Raw genomic sequence first — 22,219 nt, forward strand, 5'->3', positions numbered from 1 at the left:
TGTGTGTGTGTCCTGGAAGATGCCAGGAAAGGGGCACAGGGAGGTTTGCACAGGATCTCTGTGTGGAGTAGGTCAGCTAAATCCAGACCGAGGTTGAGCTAAAATGAAACAGGTAAACATAAAAGTCACGTAAGGGTCTCTGAGATGAAACCAACAAACTAAATGTTCCCTTTATCTGGTGTTTCTGATGCAGATATAAGCTGCATATCATACTTGTCCTTTATTCTCTGTCATCATTGTCACTTATCAATCTAGTGGTTCAATAGCATTTCTCAAGGCGGTGAGTGTTCTTTGTTCTCGTATCTTCACGACTGTTACTTCCACTAAAATGATAACAGTGTTTGAGTGTGTGTGTATAGTTTGTATGTTAAAAATGACAATCTGAGTATGACTGTCCTCGACAAGTACATGGATTTGTTTATGATTGTGTGTTTTTATGTGTCTGTCGTGTGTAGCATGTGACCATCATGTGTTTTTTCCTGTAGATGTCCCTGATAAATGTAACAATGGTCCCCTATCAGAGAACTCCCTCCCCCCTACTAAAAGTCCAACATGTCTGGCACAGTTTGTCTGCCCTCCTTTCTCCCTCTGATGTCGGCTTTTCTCAGATCTTTTCTAACACAGCACCGCCCACCTCTGTAATAAAGACAGTGAGCTGTTGCTAGTTAATAAATGAGGTCTACCAGTGTCAGATTTGTCCTCTTTACATGTCCACAGCCTCCCATACATCCCAGAACTGCCAATGTGTTATTAAATGCGTCGATTTGAAGCGTGGGGACAAACTGAGACTGAATTTGAAATCCCACCCTTATATAAATATGTTTGCAGTTAGAGTCTCTCTTTGCTTATCGCTGTTTTTAATATCGCACCGAGGAGGGAGAAGTCATCGCAGTAACAGTCCTCAATGTTCCCCTTTTTCAGAGAGAGAGAGGGAGAGAGAGAGAGAGAGAGAGAGAGTGAGAGAGAGAGAGAGAGAGAGAGAGAGAGACGAAAAGCTTGTACATAAAGGGGTAGAGGGGGACTGGACCAATGAGGAGAGGGGAGGGAGGGATGGGGAAAGAATAAACAGAGAAGTTACTGAGCAGCAGCCATTCACCTATTCAGGGTGAGCGACTCTTTGCAAAGCGACTCGGCTCACATGCCCCCTCCACGGCCAAGCCTCATTCCCCCTCTTCAGTTTCTCCCTATAGGCCTGTAGGAATGATGACAGTAAATAAAAACTGCTTTTTTTATTCACATTTCACTGTTGTGACATATTGTTTAAAGCCGTAAAACAATGATTTTAATTGTTATACATTGGAGGGATGGAAACAAGCATTTTTATCAGTGTAACATTATATGCTTTACATGCATTATGTAAACTGCTATATTGAAGTGTAATAACATATACTGAGTAAAATCAAATAATATAATCAATAAATTGTTGATTATATCTTTTTAAAGCAGAGTTTCTCTTTTTTTGTCTGCCAAGGACCCCCTCGAGTTAAAAGATATTCTGGGGACCCCTCATGTATGTCTCTTGTAATAATAATTAACAATTCTACGTAGTTATGTGAAGAGCTACACAAGAAAAATGTCTTAGGAAGATATTATAAAAGGGTTCGAAATATTTTCCCACAAGTGAAAAGTGATCATTTTAATGGATACAAATGGAAACCTGGACTTGCCTCTCAGCTGACTTCGTTATTTACATATCAGGTCAGCTACTGATTATTATTTTATCACTGTGTGTTTCTTGAATCATAATCACGATAATCTTCATCTTTAATCGTAGAATATCTGTGAGGTAATAGGTACACACTGTGCTACTGGATCCTGAGAGTTTAAAGGTCACTTGGGTGATAAACATTGCACCCCGACGAGCACGCTCTCTGACATTTGGGCGCCCTTTTCAAGATGACAATGGAATTAGGATTGAGAGTCTGTTATGCAGAGAGGTGGGGGCCCCATAAAAATTCTTTTAGCCAGGACGAACGTGGCCCAGCTACATGATGTAACACTTTGGCGCGCCGTGTTTGTCCCACTTGGCAGGTCTGGGAGGACTGGCTCATCCATCTGAAGGAAGTGTGTTATAAACCAGCAGAGTGCGGTATTAATAACAACCATACACACTCTTGAAGAGACTGTCTGAGGACGAGTGGGAGCAGCACGGCAGGTGAGTTGAAGTTCAAACAGCTCATTTCATATGACATCTAGGTCATATGAAATGATCAGGAATCCCAATCCTACTGCCACTAAGACCATATGTATTCAGAATCTTTGATCGGCACGTAGCTTTTTTTGTCCCTGCCATAATCTGGTGAGTTTGAATACGCCCTCTGAGGAATGTCATTGACTCAAACTTATCTGGATCCGATAAGACAACAAACAAGGGTTGAGAAACAACTTATATTTGCGGACCTGTGTTGAGGGCCTGTGTGTGATTGCATCTGTGTGTGTGTGTGTCTGTGTGTGTACGACTGAACTTCTGTCCTTAGATCACTACATGTCAACGTACACAGGAGAACAAGTTCCCACAAATTAAAGACACATAAGAGACAATAATAAGAAATAGCTACATTACTATCACATCACATTCATAATAAGGTTTTAGGATATGTTTCGGATATTTACAGGTTTGGATCAGTGTTCAAATGAGGTGCTAATGAATGAATTCTCTTAATGTGATGTCCTCACACAGTCTGGGTGTATTATATGTATCCTGAGATAAAATCACAGTATACTATTATCCACTCTACAAAGCAGCACGACAAAGAGCCATTTCAAGAACCTGTAATCAAATCCTGTTCTTTTCAGCTCTTTCCTGCACAAGAGGGTTGTTTCTTTCTCTCTGTCCAACACATGCACTTTCCCCTCCCAGGGTTCTTCTCCTCTTTTTCCTCAGTAAGACGTTAAACCATTTATAAAAGGCATCATAACCTCTTTTAAAAGTCATACAAAGACTACACTGATCAACCTATCCTTCACAAATGACCTTTAGAGGTATTATTTCCCAACCCACCTTAAAAACATGAAATGTGACATTAACTGAGGAGGTGCTGAAGACCGGTTTCTGTGGTAGTTATAGCACTTTAAGTAATTGTGGTTTTGCAGGGTAATTCTATCTATTCATCATATTAACATTAATGATATCACAGTTCCATACAATAGACCATACAGTAGCCCTGACTCTACAAACTAAACACCTTGTAGGTTTATTATTATTATTTCTTTACTCTGATTGTTCTGGATCTTATATTGTTTGTTGTAAAGCACTTTGTCAGTTGTATTGAAAAGTGCTGTACAAATAAAGTAATTATTGTTATTATTATTATTATATATAAGTGTAAAAAACAAAGTTTACCCTTTATAACTTAAATTATTTCTTAATAACTCCACATAACAAAATGCTGAATCGGCTATTCGTCAACGTGTAGTGGGAGGAGTTTTGGCCCGAGCTCTTTAAATGGTGCCGCTCCCCGCGTGCTGCAGTGTCCTCTTCTGTGATTGGCTGAAAGCAGAGGTGGGGAGGCGTGCCCGATTGCGTCATATCAACGAGAGAGGGATGGAGGTTTATGAAGGGAGAGAGAGAGAGAGAGAGAGAGAGATTAACAGTGAGTAGGAGGCAGGCGCAGTAGCAGACTCCTATATCCGCCTGACGGAGACGGACGGTGCCAGCTGCTAGCTACGTTAGCAACTAGCTTCAGAGTCGTAGCACGTTTGCTACATATGAGCAAGAGAGAGAGAGAGAGAGTGTGCGTGTGTGATTGACAGCGCGCGCGTGTGTGTCGACGCTTTGAGAGCGCGCCTGGCCGTCCCGAAGTCACCCCTGTGTGTGTGTGCGCGTGCAAAAGTGTGTGTATGTGTGTGTTTGCGCAAGGATCTCCCTCTTCCTCTCTGCAGCGTGTCTGTCATTGAGTGTGTGTGTGTGTGTGTGTGTTAGTGTCAGTGAGTGTGAGTGTGTGTGTGAGGTTAGCAGGAAAAGTAGCACACGCACGCACCCATATAAACACAGCGTGACAGTCGACTGTTTACACTCGGTGTCCGGTGACTTGACAGCGGATTCGCATCACTTACCGACACCGGCGCAAGAGGCAGCATGTGAGTACTGATGGACAACTTGTGTGTGTGAGTGTGTGTTTTACCTGAAGTGAACCAATTCCCCTTTTCCTTCTCCCCCCCTCCCCCCAGTGTGTGTTCGGCTCCGTGTGTGTCATGCTTGTGTTGCTGTCAACGTGGTAACACAACTGCCTTAGCTGCTGCACGGAGACACGTGCGACCAGAGCCACAATCTGTGCAGGATGAAACTTCACCTCAGAGTACAACAGGGGCTTCTTCACTCCAATGGCTGCTCTCGCCAACTTACTTCACGACTGACTCCTTATGGCTGAAACAGGGAAACTTGAACCTGTTCAAGGGCAGCCCTCTCAAAGACTCTAGGGTCAAAGGGGTTGTGGCAGGGTTGCACGAGGTTTCTCATGACAGCGGATGGCGTGGTCTCATAGCAAGAAGGTTCGATTTCCCGCCAGTGTGCTGTCAGTGTGGAGTTTTCATGTTCTCCCCATTTGCATGTTCGTGTGGGTTCTCCCTGGCTACACCAACTTCCTCCCTGAGTCAAAAGACATGCAGAGTGTGGTTAGGTAGATTTTGTGACGATTGTTTGTACTTGTATAGCTGCTTTCAGACGTGCGATGAACTCCGGCTAATCTCCTGACATCCTCTGACAAGCCCATGTGAGAATACGCCTGGAGATACTCCGGAGGATTCACTGCGAGCAAGTGGGCGCGTTGAGGACGTTTCTAACACGCGACAGACACGTGTAGAAAACACAGAAGAGGATGTCAGTAGAGATTTAGGTGTTCGTGGCGACGTATCCAGGATGTACCCCACCGCCTCTCGCCCAATGTCAGCTGGGATCTGCTTCACCACCCCCGTGACCTTTAGTTATTGTATAGATGTTTTATTATTAATTGGCACCAAAAGAAAGCATGCAGCACCTGCAGTGGAATACCTCCGCCGAGATCGATGAATCATCCCCTGGGAAAACTGCGAAATGTTAAGAAATGGCCTTTCTCGCAACGTTAAAGAAAGTGAAAGAATTCCAAGAGCCGCACCAACAATTACAGGTTCTTACCTGACCCATACGGCATCATTCCAGCCGGTTGCGTAGAAACCCATTTTTTTGTGTAATCTTGCTTACAGACCAACAAACACACGGACAGGGGTGAAAACATAACCTCCATGGCAGAGAGGTCACCCACTGTGATTTTACATGGTGGTAGGTCAAATTTGAATGTTGGATAAGATGCCTGCTCTCACAGGTAAACTTGTAAAGATTTTTTTAATTTGGTCTCTGTGGTAATAATCCTGATTTCACACTGGGGCTTGTTTAGCTGATCGGTAGCAGCAGGAGGCAGTGCACCAGGAAGCAAGTTTCCCCTGGTGGGCAGTAAATGTCTCTTTACATGCTCCAACTTGTCGATTGCCTAACACGTCTGTTTGCTTGCGAGCTGCACATGAAATGAGCTGTGTGCTTGACCTGATTCTTTTTTTTTTTTCTCACAGCGTCCCTGTGTTGCAGAAATGTTGTCTCTGCTCTTTCACCTTTGACCCAGTCGATGTGTATCTGATGTGTAAAAAAAAAAAAAAATCATTTTCTGGTACGGTTTGTTTATCCTCAAAAGCAACCATCAGTCGGTCCACGCAGAGCAGCTGTCCCATCCCAGAGCGGAGGGACGTCCAGTGGGAGCTGTGCACTGATTATACAAGGGACAGTTATTTCCACAAGCCATGAGAACTTACTTAAAAGTTAGAAGCAGAACTAAGTAGTTAATCCATTTTCAGGGCTGTGATCAGAAATATGCAGACAGAAAAAGGCCGTCATCCACTTTTTGTGTCAGGCCTCTGAGACACAACTGCAGTGGCCTTGAGTTTTTAATGGACATTCACCTTGATGATATTATTTGTCGCGATAAAGACACATTAATTATCGTGTCATGACAGTGATGTAGAGGTTTTGCTGCTCTCTTTTTTTCATTAGCATGGCATCCATTATGTAAATCACAAAATGTCTTACCTGGAAAGTCACTGAAGGTCGCAAGTTTCTCCAAAAGACAATTTGAGGAGTTTCAGGAGAAGAAGTTGAACAGACAGGAGCTAGTTGAGCTGTTGTGCTTGCAGCAGTGCAGTAAGATGAAAATAAGCACGCTGCAATATATTGCACGTAGCTTGTAACTGCGCTGCACTTTAAGGACCAGTGTGTAGGGTACTCAGGGATCTATTGGCAGCCCTGTTCAGACCTGGTGTTAACATCTGTCCTCAGAGATCAGATCTCAAGTAGACAGCTGAGTTTGTCACCTGCCATTAAAATACGTCTCCTGCGACCGCTGGTGGTCAGATCTCACTTCCCTGCTTCAAATGCAAATAAGTGAGTTCTGTTTGTGAAGAGCAAATGATGCTGTTTTTAGCTAGTTTAACTATGTGTGTGTGTGTGTGTGTGTGTGTGTGTGTGTGTGTGTGTGTGTGTGTGTGTGTGTGTGTGTGTGTGTGTGTGTGTGTGTGTGTGTGTGTGTGTGTGTGTGTAGGCTGAGTAAATCAATGTGCAATCACACAAGATTTTACTCACTTGAAAAAAGTAGAAAATCAATATCTGCAGTGTTATTGTTGTGGTGGTGGCCTCAAATAAATCAATGTACTATGGGAAACACAGGGAGAAATAGAATACCCCTGGTCCATTGTGAAGGTTTAGCAGATGCAGAGGACGTCAGAGAGTGTTCGGTCCTTCATATGTGGCCCACGATGCATTTGTGTTCACGCAGCGAAGAGAATGTGCCCGCTTGTCTCCCAGTCCACCTCCGAATCGGATCTCAAATGCCTCCTCATCTCGGGTGCGTTCACACCGGTACTTAAAGCTGGGATCGGATCACTCAGAGAAGCCATGTTAATACCAGGTCTATGGGCATCTAAGTTTTCATCACTCTATAATCAACTGAAACAAGGCATCATTGTGTGTTTGTTTGCTTAGAATGAGCCTTTCATAAGCTGCATAGGGAGCGTGTCCTGTTTCATGCAGCTCCCCAGGCTCCAGAGAGGACCTTTAGCATTTTTATGTCACCTGAAGGCCACCGTAATTCTCCTCCACGCTTCAGTAACAGTAAATCTATTGGCACCTATTAAATTATAGTATTCTTCAGAGCTGTGAAAAGAAGGTCTCGGAGAGCAACATGTACGTAAAGAATTTATTAAGAATCGTGTAAGAAATCTGGTGTTTTTCCAACATATTGTGTATCGCACAAGGTCGGCCTGTAGCAGTGGGCGGCTGCAGCGTCTTGTTGACACAGCTGTTCAGGGCCTGAGTGACAGTCAAGTTCAAGATGCTGCAGTTTCAATCCTGTCAATTTATCACATATATACATCTGTAGTTTTACCTTTACTGATGCTGCCATGTTGAAATGATCATCAGCATCAGCGTGGGATCAATTGGATTTCGGATTAGTGTTGAATTGTCTGAAGTCAGGATTATTTCTTTAGAAAGTCTAGGAAGCTCATACAACATTAACGTCCTGCTCAAAGGTTGCTGTCCAGGCTATTTTTAAAGGGTAAGAGTGTTTCTTGTTCATGTATTTTTTTAGTTTTTGAAGAGTTTCCCCGCTGCTTCAGGAGTCATACCATATATTTCCCTTTCAAGCTCAATATTCCAACATCAAAGCCACCTCTACTAGTTCTAAGTCCAGCCAGCATTTGTTTTGTTTACAGTAAATTGCCCGTAGAAGATCCCCCTCACAAAATCCACAAAACAAGCAGCCTTGGTGATACAACTATCTTTTAAACAATGTTTTGACTTAAACATTATTTTGTCACAGAGGCTTTGCTAGTGGCCTTAACACACGTAAACTGGGCTCCGGCTACAGGAATTTCACGCTGTTTTAACCCCAAGAATCGTAGGAGAAATCTGAAACTTAGTCCGCACAAATGTTCAGACCAGATTATTTGGTAATGTGAGGGGTTACAAAGTCTCTTTTATCTCCCTGAAATAATAATTGGGGCGACAGTGCAAATTATCAAAGATCTTTAATATTTAGGATTCAGAGAATAATATCTGAGGATTCTCCTCCATTTCAAAATCGCTTAGGTTTTCAAAACTCCTGTAGTCTGAGCCCAGCTTGAAGGTCTGATATTCACACTTAAAGTAAAAGAAATGGTATCATGTTCCGCGTATTAGAATCACCATCAGGGCTTCTACCTGATTGGAGAGTCTCTCATGTGTGCAGATAGGGAAGTGTGTGTATTTTCCCCATGATTGGGCAATTGGGGCAAACTTGATGCTCGTAATGTGTGTTTGTGTGTCACATTATCACTGTGTGTGTGCGTGTGTGTATCAAAACAGAGCAGAACTTTGATCCTCAACAAGTTAATGAGTGAACCTGAAATCACCTCTGGTCTCTTTGAGCCAGAAAACAAACGAGATGTTCTCAGTAGCCTATAACCTTTCATTTGTGACGGAGCAGTTATTGATGAAGGTTTGACGTGATGCACAGTGTGTTATCAGACAGATGTGCGCCGGAGGGGAGACTTCTGGCTGTTGACGAACTTTGCATTACACTTACACTTACTGAGATAACACTACAACCTTTTAGCTTTATCTGTCAACTCAACTGTGTGTTTATGTGTCATGTATCACTGAGTGGACTGCAGAAGGTTTTGAGCCTCCAGATTGAATCTTATGGAGGAGGAGTTGCAGTTTTCCCAGTGAATAGAGTGACATAACTCTTAGATAAAATTAGATATGTGAGTATTCCACGGTGTCTTGTGAAACTTAAGTTAATTACAGATTCAATGGGCTTGTTTTAGACTAGACCGTTTATACCGAAAACAAGGGTTAGGGTTAACACTCAAAGGTCACATTTCTGTGCGACCTTTTAGAAAGGCTGGTTAAAGTGCAACTTCGCCAAATGGGTCTCGCTTCTATAAATGAAAAACAAAGGAGGAGATATGTGGAGGTTTGAAGAATGGCGGTAAAGTAAGTTTAACAAAGTGATAAATAAGTGCAGAGGACACAAGAATAGCAGTGGAGGTGAAGAAAGCAAAGAGGAGCAAAGTCACAGGAGGTAAAAAGAAGACAGCTAGTGGCCTGGAGGAAAATCACATCTGACAAGTGGAAAGGGAGAGAGAAGAGGAGATGAAGAGAGGAGGTATGAGAGGAAGAGGAGAGCAGGAAGGAAAAGGAAGGAGAGGGAGTATTAAAGAGATTATTAGTTAAAAAGAAGAGAAGCAATCAGAGAGAGGACATGTGCTTGGTTAAGTGCAATCTGCACTGATACAATGATCCAGTCTCTTATCACATACATATATGAATGAATACGCCCACACACACAAGCTGGACACAGTCTGCTGCACTCCAGTGCCAAACAAGGCAATATCCTCTCATTTCAGTGATTTTAGGTAATAAAAGACAGACTGTTGCCACAGGCAGCCTGAGTTCAGACTTAACGATAATAAAAAGCTTGAAGTGACACTCAAAATGTTTTACACACCGAAAATTAGCCCTGACCCTGGTAACCCTAGTAACCCTGAGACAATTGTTATCACTATAAGGCCAAAATAGCTCTATTTTCACCAGTTATATGTGAAGGTGACAAGGTCTATCTCAGGACACACACCTCCAGTGTCACTTTAATGTGTCATAACCTTGGGAGGAAGTTGTCACCTAAAAATGAGGGCCCACACACAAAATCATTATTTCTTCTTTTCCCTCTTTCTGTCACATCCTGACACAGAACGGTTTTTATCTCTGTTGTGTTCACCGGAGCCAGAATAGATGACAAACCGGCAATATGACAGTGCTGTGCCGAGACCAGAAATGATCCCAAAATGACACGTCTGCCTCTTCAATGTGTCCAATGTTTGACATTCCTATCATACCACAACTTATCCTGGAGTTTGCTTCATTGCGTTTTGGGCATTGCGAGTCACACAACCGGGGAAGTACTTGCTGTGGTGCATTTTATGGTTGGCTCCATCCGTCAGTGCAGGGGGACGGACGTAAGGGGAGGAAGAGGGGAATAAAAGTATTGGAGAGAGAAAAAGTAGGATGACAAAGCAGGATAACCTGAGGATAGAAGTTAGAGATGAGGGATGAGAGGAGAACAGCAGGAAAATCCACAGATCACATTTGCTCTCTCTTATCTCAGTCAGGGTCCTTTTTTAAAAACTGCGTTGTTATTTCTTACTTTGTGTCTGACCTTGAGTAATGTCCTTCTGTCAGAAAATAGAGCAAAGCATTAATATAAAGGATTACACTGCAGTGCTACATAAAAGGAGAAATGTGCTTTTTCAGTATTTATTTCCTCTAGTGTGTTATATAGGCTTTTCAGTGTTGGTTAAGTAAGTTTGTGTTTCACTTCCAGTCATATGATTTACAACATCACTGTCCAGGATACTTTATATTCTAATGGCAGCATGCTTTTGGTTTTTCAGTGGAATTTCAGTCATACCAATGATAATTCTGAGTGATAACACAGAATATGGATGTAACATCACGACTGCTCTCTTTCATCTCTCACGTTTCTCCCTCTATGAGTCACAGTGTCTGGTAGATTTCCAGTTTTTCAGACATCAAAGAGCATCTGGGATTAAATTAACCAACATCAGGCTGCTGACTGGAACTCGGTGCACTGCATGGTCTTGTGACCATTTGTTTTTGGTAATGTTTGTACCAAACATCAGATTTTAAGAAACTTATAGAGAAACTAATCGTTTTGGAGTCAATAATGTGACTTTTGGTTTTGTAATGTTTTGCAGTATTTATTTTTTTGTTATTGGAAGACGTAGTTTAATTTTTTTTTTTAAGGAGACATATTATACTTGTGCTCATTGGCCTGTTGTCCCACTTTGTGATTGGTCAACCACTTTCAGCATGTCGGAAATATCTCACTGGCTTTGTTTGGGGGCGTGCCGGACTAGCTGCATTATTCAAATGTGGGGCACCGTGATGTCACGTGACATGAAAACTCACTATTAGGAACGATCGTCGGAATTCAAAGATTGATTGATTGCATGGCGTCACGTGAGATGATTTACAACGCATGCAGTTTGACCTCTAGAGGAAAGAGAAAAACTGAAAAAGCCCAATCTGTCTCCTTTGAAACACAATAAAACATATGATTTTATATTTCTGCACTGACTTGACTGTTATTACTGAGGAGAAATTACCGGTAACACCTCTTGTCTTTAGCCTAAATGCTAATACTGGTAATATTTTTTAAGCACAGACCAAATCCCCTGACTCAAATATTTGGAAGCAGGGCACTGATTAGTTTAGACCAGTTTTGCCTGTCTGTAGCATTTCTCCCGTCTCCACCTGATCTGCTGTCGCCACCCTGTCGTATTCAGGCCTTGAGAAGCTGTATCTGTTTCATACTGTGACGCTGTTGCCTTTGTGTCAGCAGAGTGTACAGTTTCAGCCTGAGCTCACGCAAGCGGTACTCAGACGGTCTCAAGTCATTCATCGTCTTAAATGCATCAGTTCTTGACTTAAACCTTCATAGTTAATATTTCATGCATTTGATTATTTATCAGATGATATGTCACACATGGTCATTTACTGTATAAAGCATCTGTCAAGATGTATTTGCTTCATGCTATTTTATCTGCGATCAAGTCTCAGCTGTCTGTCTACTTTCTTTCCACATGTTCACCTCTTTAATAGAGATATTGTAAATACCTAGCAGACACATATAGAGTGGATATTGCAAGATTGATCGATTTAGTATGGGCTATTTGTATTTCAGTTATTGATGAAGACTATCAGCGCCAGGTAAATCTGTGTTTTGCACTTTACCTGGGTTCTGAATCGGGGGTCTGTAGTAGCTGTACATTTCACGTCCACCAACATAGATCGGTTTACCAGAGCTGAGGAGAAGCGTAACTGTAGTTATAGAAACAGAGACGGAGCCAGTTACAGGATGAAATAGCAGAGCCCATGGTGGAAAAACAAAGAGTTTCTGATTCTCCAGATATGGGCATTCAGAGGGAAGGATCACACTTTAGAGAAGAAAGCACCTATAGGCATACATCACAACTACAAACAGCAGTGTTTGTGTAATTGCTGTCACTGCCAGAAGGGGGAGACAAATGTTCCACACTCGTGGGACTCTTTGGCCTTGGTCGTGTTACGTTAGGTGTGTTTTGATTTATGCCAGACTCACTCACCACATAACCTTGTTGAAAGTCTCTTGATTCTATTTGTGCAAAGCACTGTTGGATCCTCATAACACTACAACAGCCTTTGACATATAATCGGTTCAGACTTACACCCTGGTCTCCGTTGAAGTGCAAAGCAGTGGAGGGTTTTAACCGATTAACTGATCAAAGGGTTGAGGAAGAGTAAATGTTTTATTTCTGGCCAGGGGTCTCATAACAGGTTAAACATGTGCTATAGTTTAGGATATGATCTTTCAATGTGCTTATCAGTCTTGATATGTATTTTTACGTGTTTGTAAGATGAATTTGTTTTAAATTTGCAAATGAGTCTGAGTTGGTGGTTAATGTATAAAACATAACTTGCTATTTATCTGGAGAAAGCCTTGGAGAAGATCATTTTTTTGTTTTAATTAGTTATACGCGTGATAATTTCATTTTGGGAATTCTTTAGATTTTTTTCTTCTGAATATGTGCACAATTGTAATACCAAAAAGCGAAGGGCCAAATGCATTGACATACTGCAGAAATACTAAATATTTATGTATCTATCGTGAAAAACAACTTGACACATCTTTTTGTCGGACAAAAAGGCCCTGGAGAGGATCGTGAGGGGAGCTGAGAAGGTCATTGGAGTCTCTCTGCCCTCGGTCCAGGACCTCTTTCAGAGCTGGTTCCGCAACAGGGGCCCTGAGACCCCTCACACCCACTCAAAACACTTTTTGAACTGCTGCCACCAGGCAAACGGTACAGGAGCATCAAAACAAGAACCACCAGACTACTAAACAGCTTCCTCCCACTCGGGACTTTCTGCACTAAGTTTGCCCTTAGGCACTACAGCCCTTTTATATTTTATATTTTACTACTTCAACATTTTAGTTTCCCCAGACATTTTAATTTCCCATGCTCTTTTAAAATGGACATTTTAACATTTTACAATCACGTCTTTTGAAATAAAAAATTCAGGGATTCCTCTGTAGTGCCTCCTCTTGGTCACATTTGTCTCCATTGACTGCAGTGCTGTTGTTTGGCCTCCTCGTGGCAGCAGAGCACCGTCTGTGCAGTGTAGCTGTGTAGAGAGAAGAAGCAGTGAGCTCACTGTCAAACAGCCTCCATCACTCTCCACACAGTGAATGAGCCACTCACCATCTACTGGAGCAGGTAGCTGCTGATTGTCTCCTGCACCGTCATGAAGTCTGTGTAGCTCTGTGTCATGTGGCACTCACTCTGGGGTTGTGCGGTAGTGAGGCCTTTCTGTTGTCAGTCGTGTGAGTGTAGGGGTGAACTGCTCGTCAGTGCAGTTGTCAAACCATAGTGCTAATGCTAGTTGGGCTTCGTGTTTTGTGTGTGTGCTCGATGGGATTAATCTGATAGCTCTTTTGTTTGAGGGTCGTTTGTGAACCAAGAGAGGCCAGTGGAGAAATGAAAGACCACAACTGACAGTGTCACTCTAGTTGCCGTCCCTGTGGACACAACTGATTTGGACGTGAGAGACGAATGTCAGCAAATTTCTTGTGGGACGAGTTGGGATAGTTTGAATAGTGTATTTTCTGTTGTTTTTGGGGGGTAAAAACAGATAGAAAACTAGTGAAAACTGCGAGTGCCTCCATTTTGTTGTTGTCATGTGGAAGCTGCTCCTCACACACACCTGAAGGTGGTGCATGTGCTCAGACACAGCTGCAGCTGATTGAACACAGGTCGTCAGCAGCTGATTGGCAAATCCATGAAATGCTGCCTTCATGGAACAGGTTTAGAGTCTGACTTTTTTAGATCGTCTTTGTCCTGCCACACCTTCACGTGTACAGTTTTATTCACATTGTTAAAAACACTCTTTATACGAGAGAAAGAGTGCATCATCAACATGTATACACCTAGGTAAGTAGAGCAGCAGGAGGTTAGCCATAGGTTTTGTAAATGTAACAAATATGAAATACCAATACTCAGGTGGTGTTATCTTGTATTTGTCAATCAATCAAACTTTCATGTATAGCCCATATTCTCAATCACAATTTGTCTCTCAGATGCGACATCTCCTGTCTTTAACCCTCAACAAGAGTAAGGCCAAAAAAAGAACTATGAACAGGGGAGAAAACATAGAAACCGCAGACAGAGCCACATGCGAGGATCCCTCTCTCAGGACGGACAGAAGTGCAGTAGATGCAGCGTGTAGCTGAGAACATCAACAAAATTACAATATTTACAACATTGATTAGAAGAAACAGATTTTAACATAATGTGTCAATGTTTAAAAAGTATTTATACATTAGAAAGTGTCTGAAAGAGATGAAGGGAGCAGCAATGCCAGTTATTGCCAGTAGAATGTTAATTTGGCATATTGTAAATATCCACGATCAGCCGCCATCACGATCCACCATCACGATCTGTAACCACTTATTCAAGTAATATAAATATGGTTTGAATACAAATTTCTCCCTCTGTGGTCTTGTTTTACTATTTAAGACCATTTAATTCTATTTATTTTGATATCTGATACTTTATATCATCCAGTGATAAGCTTTTGTGTGTTTATGGATTTTTGCTACCATTTTATTTTCAGTATTATCCATTAGATCAGTGACCTCCAGATGGCGATGTTTGTTCTGTGTTTTATGCTCCCACCCGTCAGAGAGTCAACAAAGACCAGATGGAAACCGTCAATCCACAAACAAAATGACAGACTCCAGGGCCCACAGGCAGTAAATCATTCATACGTAATAAAACTTTCTCTTCCACTGTGCTGGAATCGTTCGGGATTCCTTCTAAATATCATGGAAAGGCCAATTAAAAACATTCTCAGAGAAAATACCATGCACATGAACGGCACCCACAACCCTCGGCAATAACTTTAATACGGCCTGACGCTTCAGTAGATCTAATCTTTCTAAACACGGCTCACACTTCTTGTTTAATCACTTTAAAGCATTGTCGTCGTTATCATTTTCCTTCAAGCATCTTTTTTGTCACCTTTCACCCACTGAATTTATCAAATGGTTGTGACTAGAGATTGTAAGGAAGTGTGAGCAGCAGACATTTATGCATAGGAGCCGATGTAAATAGTTATTCTGTGGAACATACTTTACATTGCTGCTCAGAAGGTCACATTTCTTGTGAAGTCATTCTGACTTTGGTTTGTTTGTGTGCTTTGAAGTGGGAATGCGGAAAAAACATGGAGACTGTAAACAATATGTTGTATTTATGTGATTAGAGCATTTAAATAACACCTTGACACCTCTTTCCAATATTTGCATGACAGCGCAGAGGAAACAAAAAGGATCAGGTGTGACAGATGCATATAAATGTTTTAAAAGGGCTTGTTGTTCATAAAGTCTTTATTGGCTATAAAGTGGTGTTCTGCACTTAGGAGAGATGAATGAAGTTTGCAAGTGAAAAAAAATACATTTGACAAGTTTACATTAAAAGCTGCTATTCAAAGCTGATTGTAAAACCTTTAAATTGGTTTAGAAGTGATGCCGACTTTCAAAGTTGTTGCTCCGACTTGAGATGGCGTTCACCTGAATTTTCCAATTCGAGAATGAATTTTTCAGATTATTATGAAGCCAAGTGAACAGACTATTTGTTAGGATGGAGAATCTCTGGGGTATCATCTCATAAATAGCATCTGTTGACCTTTTCGTTTGTGTTGTGTGCGAGCCTGTAAAAATGTCTTGTATCCATGTGTTTCCATCTCGAGCTCGTCTCCGTTGCCTCTGCAACCCTCTTGTTGTTGTGTTACCAACGACACTGTTTGCTAAGCTTTTTTTCCTCTTTCACGCAGGATGTTGTTAAGATGCGCTGCGGTCCAAGGCGGCCTCAGCCTGTTGGCCGTGAGGCGCGTGTGTCTTCTCTCCCGCTTCGCCCACTCGGCCCCGCAGAAAATCGAGTATCGACCAATCAAGAAGGTCATGGTGGCCAATAGAGGTAAGACCCCACCCCACCTTTTTATCTACGTCCTAACACAAGTAATTCACCACTGAAGAGGGCAATTCAGGTCCTCCTATAAAATTATATTCAGTTTAATGCCGTTCCATGTATAATGTAAGAATAAAGTTACGACATTTACAATCTTCCTGAGGCAAAAGACCAGAGTCTTAATTTTTAATGGGCACATAGTAATATTAAGCACACATTGTATATAGGTGGCTGTATTAGCTGGTGGTGTTTGCTTAAACCCCAAATCAGTGAATTTCTTTACATAATGAAAACGGAGGTGGAACTGCTCCCACAGCCCTTGAGGTAACAGCGTTGTATATTAAACTGTTATGGAATTTTGTGCACGACTAATATCACAGAGGTATTTGTTTGAATATAATCGATTTACGAAAGCTAAATTAAAATCTGCACGGACGGCTCTACATTCTCTGGAACCTAAATGAAACATGTTTCATGTAGTGTAACATATATTTGGTCCACAAACCTCCAGTCGGAAAAAAAGAGTTTACTCGTTCCTTTCTAAGCTGCTATAGAAATAACCGCAAGTGGAATGGAATAGAATCATAATTAAAGCCCAGAGTTTTCTAAACACTTAACCGTCACCAGTGTGGTTGTTATACGCAGCGTAAACATCACTGATATGCTCTGGTAATGCGTACAAACACCGAACCCCCTCTCGTTAATGCTCATACTGTCCAGAGAGGCAATCAGCGTGCAATCAGAGTGACTGTCAGGTGACGTTCAGGGTTCCAGTGACAAATAAATGCGCTCGTGCATTTTACTCTAATTGCATATCGGAGTTTTCCATTCCATTCATTCCTGTGGACGTATTTGAAAAGCTCGATTCAGTTCTGCATTTCATTATTTCAGATTGATTGATGCGTCGTGGGTTTCCAGTGTTATTCCAATTCTGGGCATATGTGGTCCTCCTGCTGCACAATATGCAGTCACTCTGAAAATGCATGCATGTGTTCATGTCTGCTCTCCTATAGATTCTTCAACCATTAATTTGATTGCAAGATATTGTGGTGTGTGCCACAGAGAGACACACACACACACAGACACAGACACAGAGCAGGGCTTACCGTCAATCTCTCTCCTTCACATCGGTGTGATACGATATCAACACCACATTAGATCACATTCTTCACACTGGAGTGCAGCAGACTGTGTCCAGCTTGTGGGTGTATTCATTCATATATGTATGTGATAAGAGACTAGATCATTGTATCAGTTTAGATTGCACTTAACCAAGCACATGTCCTCTCTCTGATTGCTTCTCTTCTTTTTAACTAATAATCTCTTTAATACTCCCTCTCCTTCCTTTTCCTTCCTGCTCTCCTCTTCCTCTCATACCTCCTCTCTTCATCTCCTCTTCTCTCTCCCTTTCCACTTGTCAGATGTGATTTTCCTCCAGGCCACTAGCTGTCTTCTTTTTACCTCCTGTGACTTTGCTCCTCTTTGCTTTCTTCACCTCCACTGCTATTCTTGTGTCCTCTGCACTTATTTATCACTTTGTTAAACTTACTTTACCGCCATTCTTCAAAACCTCCACATATCTCCTCTGTTCAGCGTCCCCCCTTCTCCTTTTGTATTGTTCCTTCTCAAACTTTGTGTTTTCCCTGACATTTACATTCTCTAGATTTCTCACCTTTACAATTACATTTCAACCACCCGACTTCTCTCACCATCTCGTCTTCTCCTTTCATCCTTTTTGTGTTCCTGCTCCTCTTCCTCCATAATTCACTTTCTTGCTTGCTCACTTTCTATTTCACTTAAAAAAAAAAATCAAATGTTTGAACACTGTCCTCCCCTTCAAGCAAGAACAACACAACTTGCTTGTTTTAAGTATCTAAAGTTTTTTCTTCCCCTCAGACTGTGCTGCTTGAGAAACAAGTATTTGGCCCTCGTGACAGCAAGATAAAACGCAGCCAGTGTTTTGCTTGTCTAAAACTGAGATGTCACACTCTGTGTTCTTAAACTTTAGGAAAATACTGCCGACCTGGTGCTATTGTGATATTTTTGCACAGTGAGATGACGAGCACCAAATGGATCCGTCTTTTTCACAGCTCATGTATGACAACATGGAAAACTGAAAGTTTATTTTACTCTCTCAGTGGAGGCGTTGGCTGCAAATTAGTGCTAATGCCACAGGATGTTGACAAACTCAAGTAAAGTCTGTGTTTATGGAAAGATGAAAGACTGAGAACTACACAAACACACCTTCCTCTCTCTCACACACACACACACACACACACACACACACACACACACACACGGATCACAATTGAATACACATTTAGATAATGACGGGAATAATAAGTGGAGAGGAGCATCATCTGCAAAGAAATGAAATTTGTGGGCATAGTAAAACGCGCACATACTCTCATACACACACTTGCGCACACGCACGTACATACTCAAAGGCACACAATCACACTCTCAGACGCACACATTTAAACTCACACATGCACACACACAGACTCACTCACTCATTCGCGCACACACACTAAGGCTTGTAAATGAATAAACCAAGACCTTCATTCCTCACTCCTATCTTCTTCCTCTTCTTCTTGTCTTCCAGGTGAGATAGCTATCCGTGTGTTCAGAGCCTGCACTGAACTGGGGATTCGAACCGTGGCCGTTTACTCTGAGCAGGACACTGGACAGATGCACAGGTAATAATCTCTGCTACATTAGAGCTAAATAGGTCTGCAGTGGTTTAAGTAAAGATGTGTTGCTAAACTGCTGGGCAGCCACCGCTGGGTATCGACCACAAAACGCTAACATTTGATTAGAGGCAAAAGCAATTAAAGGAAGCAGGGGAGCTTTTTTCGGCTCTCCTGTGCTGGGCCGGGTCTTTGTTTTGCAGCTGGTATTAAGTGCGGACATAAGTATAATTGTATTACACTTACCTGGATTACGATTACCTGGATGTTTGTATTGTCAATACAAACATCCAGGTAATCGCACTGCTTAGTTTACATTCGCAAACACTCTAATCTGCTCCACTCTGAGCCTTTCCTCTGACTTGCTAATGTCTCCATCTTGTAAATTGTGTTTCACTGACTATTACTTCTTGTTATCGGCTTCTAATTCCACCTGGTTCTGCCTCCTCCTTCACTCCTTCCTTTTTAATTCCACCTGCTTCTGCTTCTTCCCTCGTTGCTTCTTTTTGTATCACCTTCTCTCTCATTCTTCACATGAAACCTAAAAGTAGAGTCTGACTGGCAGGTTTTTTTGATTTTACAGTTGACCCACAAAATTTCCGTAACTAAATAAAAACACAAATCCAACCAAGTATGTAAAACTTAAATTAAGAACATAAATATATTTTCTCTGCATTATTTATTTTGTAAAATAAAGGTTTTCCTATCAGCGCATATTGGCAAACATTGATAACGACATGTAAGTGAAAGGCTCATATTGGCCAAACTACTTCAAAACCATTAACAGCTGATAGGAGTGCAATTTGTTAATCAGAGCAGTGGGTTTTAATTGGCTAAATATGGCTGCCTAATATTAACTGAGCTTGGAAATGCTGCCATGAAGCCATAATGGTTGTGTACCGTCGGGAGCTCCACTTACATGCTTTTGTAATTTTGATTCCACCTTCTATTTCTCTAATGGGAATCGTTTGCCCTCGTCTTCACAGGCAGAAGGCGGACGAGGCTTACCTGATCGGGAAAGGCCTGGCCCCTGTCGCTGCCTACCTGGACATCCCTGACATCATCAAAGTAGCCAAGGTAAAGAGCGTTCACCACAAGATGGATATGTCATTTAATAATAACACTCATACTCTGCTTTAGTTTTAAGCTGACTCGCTTGTTTAAAGGGAAATTCTAGATGTTTAATACTTAAGTACTTATGGGTCTCGAGTTGTCAAGGGATTTATTGTTTATTAAAATGCCCTCAGTCCACGTCCATATGTTAAAACGCTTCCTGTCCTGGACAACATATACACAGCATATAATCATGAAAACAGTGTGTCCTCATACATCTGTCCCATCCTGCCTAATAAGTGGCACAGATTTTGATTAAGAACAGTGTCTCTCCACATGTTCAAAAACTTAACTTCACTTAAATGAGCTATCTCAGTTCATTTAGCTTGGAGGCTTTCACTTTGAAGTAGTTGTAGGAAGTCTTTAATTAGCATTAAAGGAAAAGTTAAACATTTGCCTATTTGCTTTCTTTCTGGGAGTGAAACGAGAATATTTTATGTCTCGTCTGTGCTTACAGAGGACTGTAAAGAGCTGTGGATGGGAGGCAATTAGCTTAACTCAGAATAAACACGGGGATTGGGGCTAAACGACGAGCCTGGCACCGTCCAACGTGAGAAACTATGTGCACCAACAACTCTAAAGCTGATTTCTGTATTGTTTGTCACATATGTAACCTAGACAGAAATATAAGATGGAGGTTTTAGTGGAAGTTGCATGTAACTGTGTTCAGGTTTAGGTCTTGAAGTGGTTAAATAATTGCTCTCAGCCAGTTTACCTTTTGATCTTCAGGAAAAGCCCTGCCTCCTTCCTTGAGTTGTAAAGTCTTGTCTCTTGTCGTCAGTGATACAGCAAAGTTTTAAGGATTTCAGTGGCTTACAATTAAGTGGACAAGTGACAGACAAATCCCTCTTATTGCTTTCTGTTCACACAGTCAATATCCAGCTTGATTGGCAGGAAGGGAATGGAAAGAACTTCTCTCCGTCCATCCCTCACACCTGCCCCCACATTCGTCTCTTCTCCCCTGTTTTCTTCCATTTGTCCATCCTTATTTGCCTCATTCGTTTATCATCTTGTTGTTGCTGATGCTTCCCTCCACCATTTCCCTCCTTTTCATTATTGCTGTCCATCTCTCCCCCTCTCCTTTTCTTCCCTCCGCCACTTATCACTGTGTTAAATCCGATTTGTTCCTTGTTGCCTCCTCTCCCTTCCGTCCTCTCTCCATCCCTCCAGGAAACGGTGCCAGTTGTTCGCTATCATTTTCCAGATCAATCTCTCACGGCTTTATAATTTTTCGGCGTGGGCATGTGGTCAGCCAGCCAAATTGGGGAACCTTCGCCATCCAACTCATTTCTCAAAATCCATCTGTCTATCTGGGAGCCCAGCCACCCCATGCCAGCAAGAAGTGTGTCTGTCTGTGTGTGTCCCCCCCCGCTGCTCTCGCTTTTCCAAATTCAGTGTCATTCTTCACACTGTGTATCACTCCATTACTCTGTGACCAAGATAACCGCCCGTTTCTGTCCCAATACCCTCTGTGCTTTGTATGTTGTACTGTGTCTGATAATATGCATGTCTGCCTGCACGTATGGAAGCTTGAGTGTACGCTCTTGTTTGTATGAGTGTGTGTTTGCATTGGGTGTCATGTTATTCAGGGTTAGGGAACTGAATACAGATTATATATAAGTATTGTAATCCATTGCATTGATGGATGCAGCTACTGAATTTCCGCAAATAATTATTTACTCTTAAAACATCTTGAAACATTTTCTGTACAATTAAAATGGACACATGCAGCATTTGTATTCTTGCTAAAAGCGAAGGCACCGCTTAAGTTATCGGCCATAAACCTGTGGCAGATGTGAAATGAGCCGATGAGCCCAGCAGTAAAAATTGTTAAAACAAAATTCAAGCTTAATCCCATTGCACATTTTTCCTAGTAATGTTGGCTCCATGACTAAGAGGAAAAGTGTTTGTTCAGATTTTAAGTTGAGTGATATACATTATTTTGTTTGTATAGTGAATATTTGTTCTTTCTTGTGTAGCACATTTTAAAGTAATAGTGATATTTCCAGGAATTGTGCTTGAACCTTCCTTCTTGACTCAATGCGTTCTTGCCCCACCACAAAGTGGAGCACTTGTCTAAGAAACCCTTTGTCCGGCATGCTTTTCATGTGTCATTACCACTGGCTAACATGTAATAAAGTTACATGTTTTTAAAAATGACTTATAATCTTTTAAATGTATTCTTGGCCAATTTATAGTTATTATTTCAAACTGATGAAATCTCACACTACACAGCCCTGGTTATGGGTTGTTGTGGGGGGTACCTGCTTATGTGCACTTGCAGCTTTTCGTGCGTGTGTAAAGCTCTATGCCTCCTCTGGCCTGCCAGT

The 22,219-nt window shown here is 41.8% G+C and overlaps 1 protein-coding gene across 3 annotated transcripts in view; it reads left to right on the top strand.

The window, feature by feature from the left end:
- Positions 1–927: 927 nt before the first annotated feature.
- pcxb (pyruvate carboxylase b) overlaps positions 928–22,219 on the top strand; it is a 265,650-nt gene continuing 244,358 nt past the window's right edge. Inside the window, exons 1-5 of one of the 3 annotated variants that reach the window (XM_034569452.1) lie at positions 928–956; positions 3,573–4,080; positions 15,953–16,095; positions 18,692–18,785; positions 19,763–19,853. In XM_034569452.1, the coding sequence (XP_034425343.1) occupies positions 4,079–4,080; positions 15,953–16,095; positions 18,692–18,785; positions 19,763–19,853 (330 nt within the window). In that variant the 5' untranslated portion in view covers positions 928–956; positions 3,573–4,078. Of the gene's footprint in view, positions 957–3,545; positions 4,081–13,184; positions 13,339–15,952; positions 16,096–18,691; positions 18,786–19,762; positions 19,854–22,219 lie in introns of those variants that run through there. The other 2 variants (XM_034569451.1, XM_034569453.1) reach the window with 2 other exon arrangements.

The sequence above is a fragment of the Hippoglossus hippoglossus genome, chromosome 18 (assembly GCF_009819705.1).
Source record: "Hippoglossus hippoglossus isolate fHipHip1 chromosome 18, fHipHip1.pri, whole genome shotgun sequence".
Classification (NCBI taxonomy): Eukaryota; Metazoa; Chordata; class Actinopteri; order Pleuronectiformes; family Pleuronectidae; genus Hippoglossus; species Hippoglossus hippoglossus.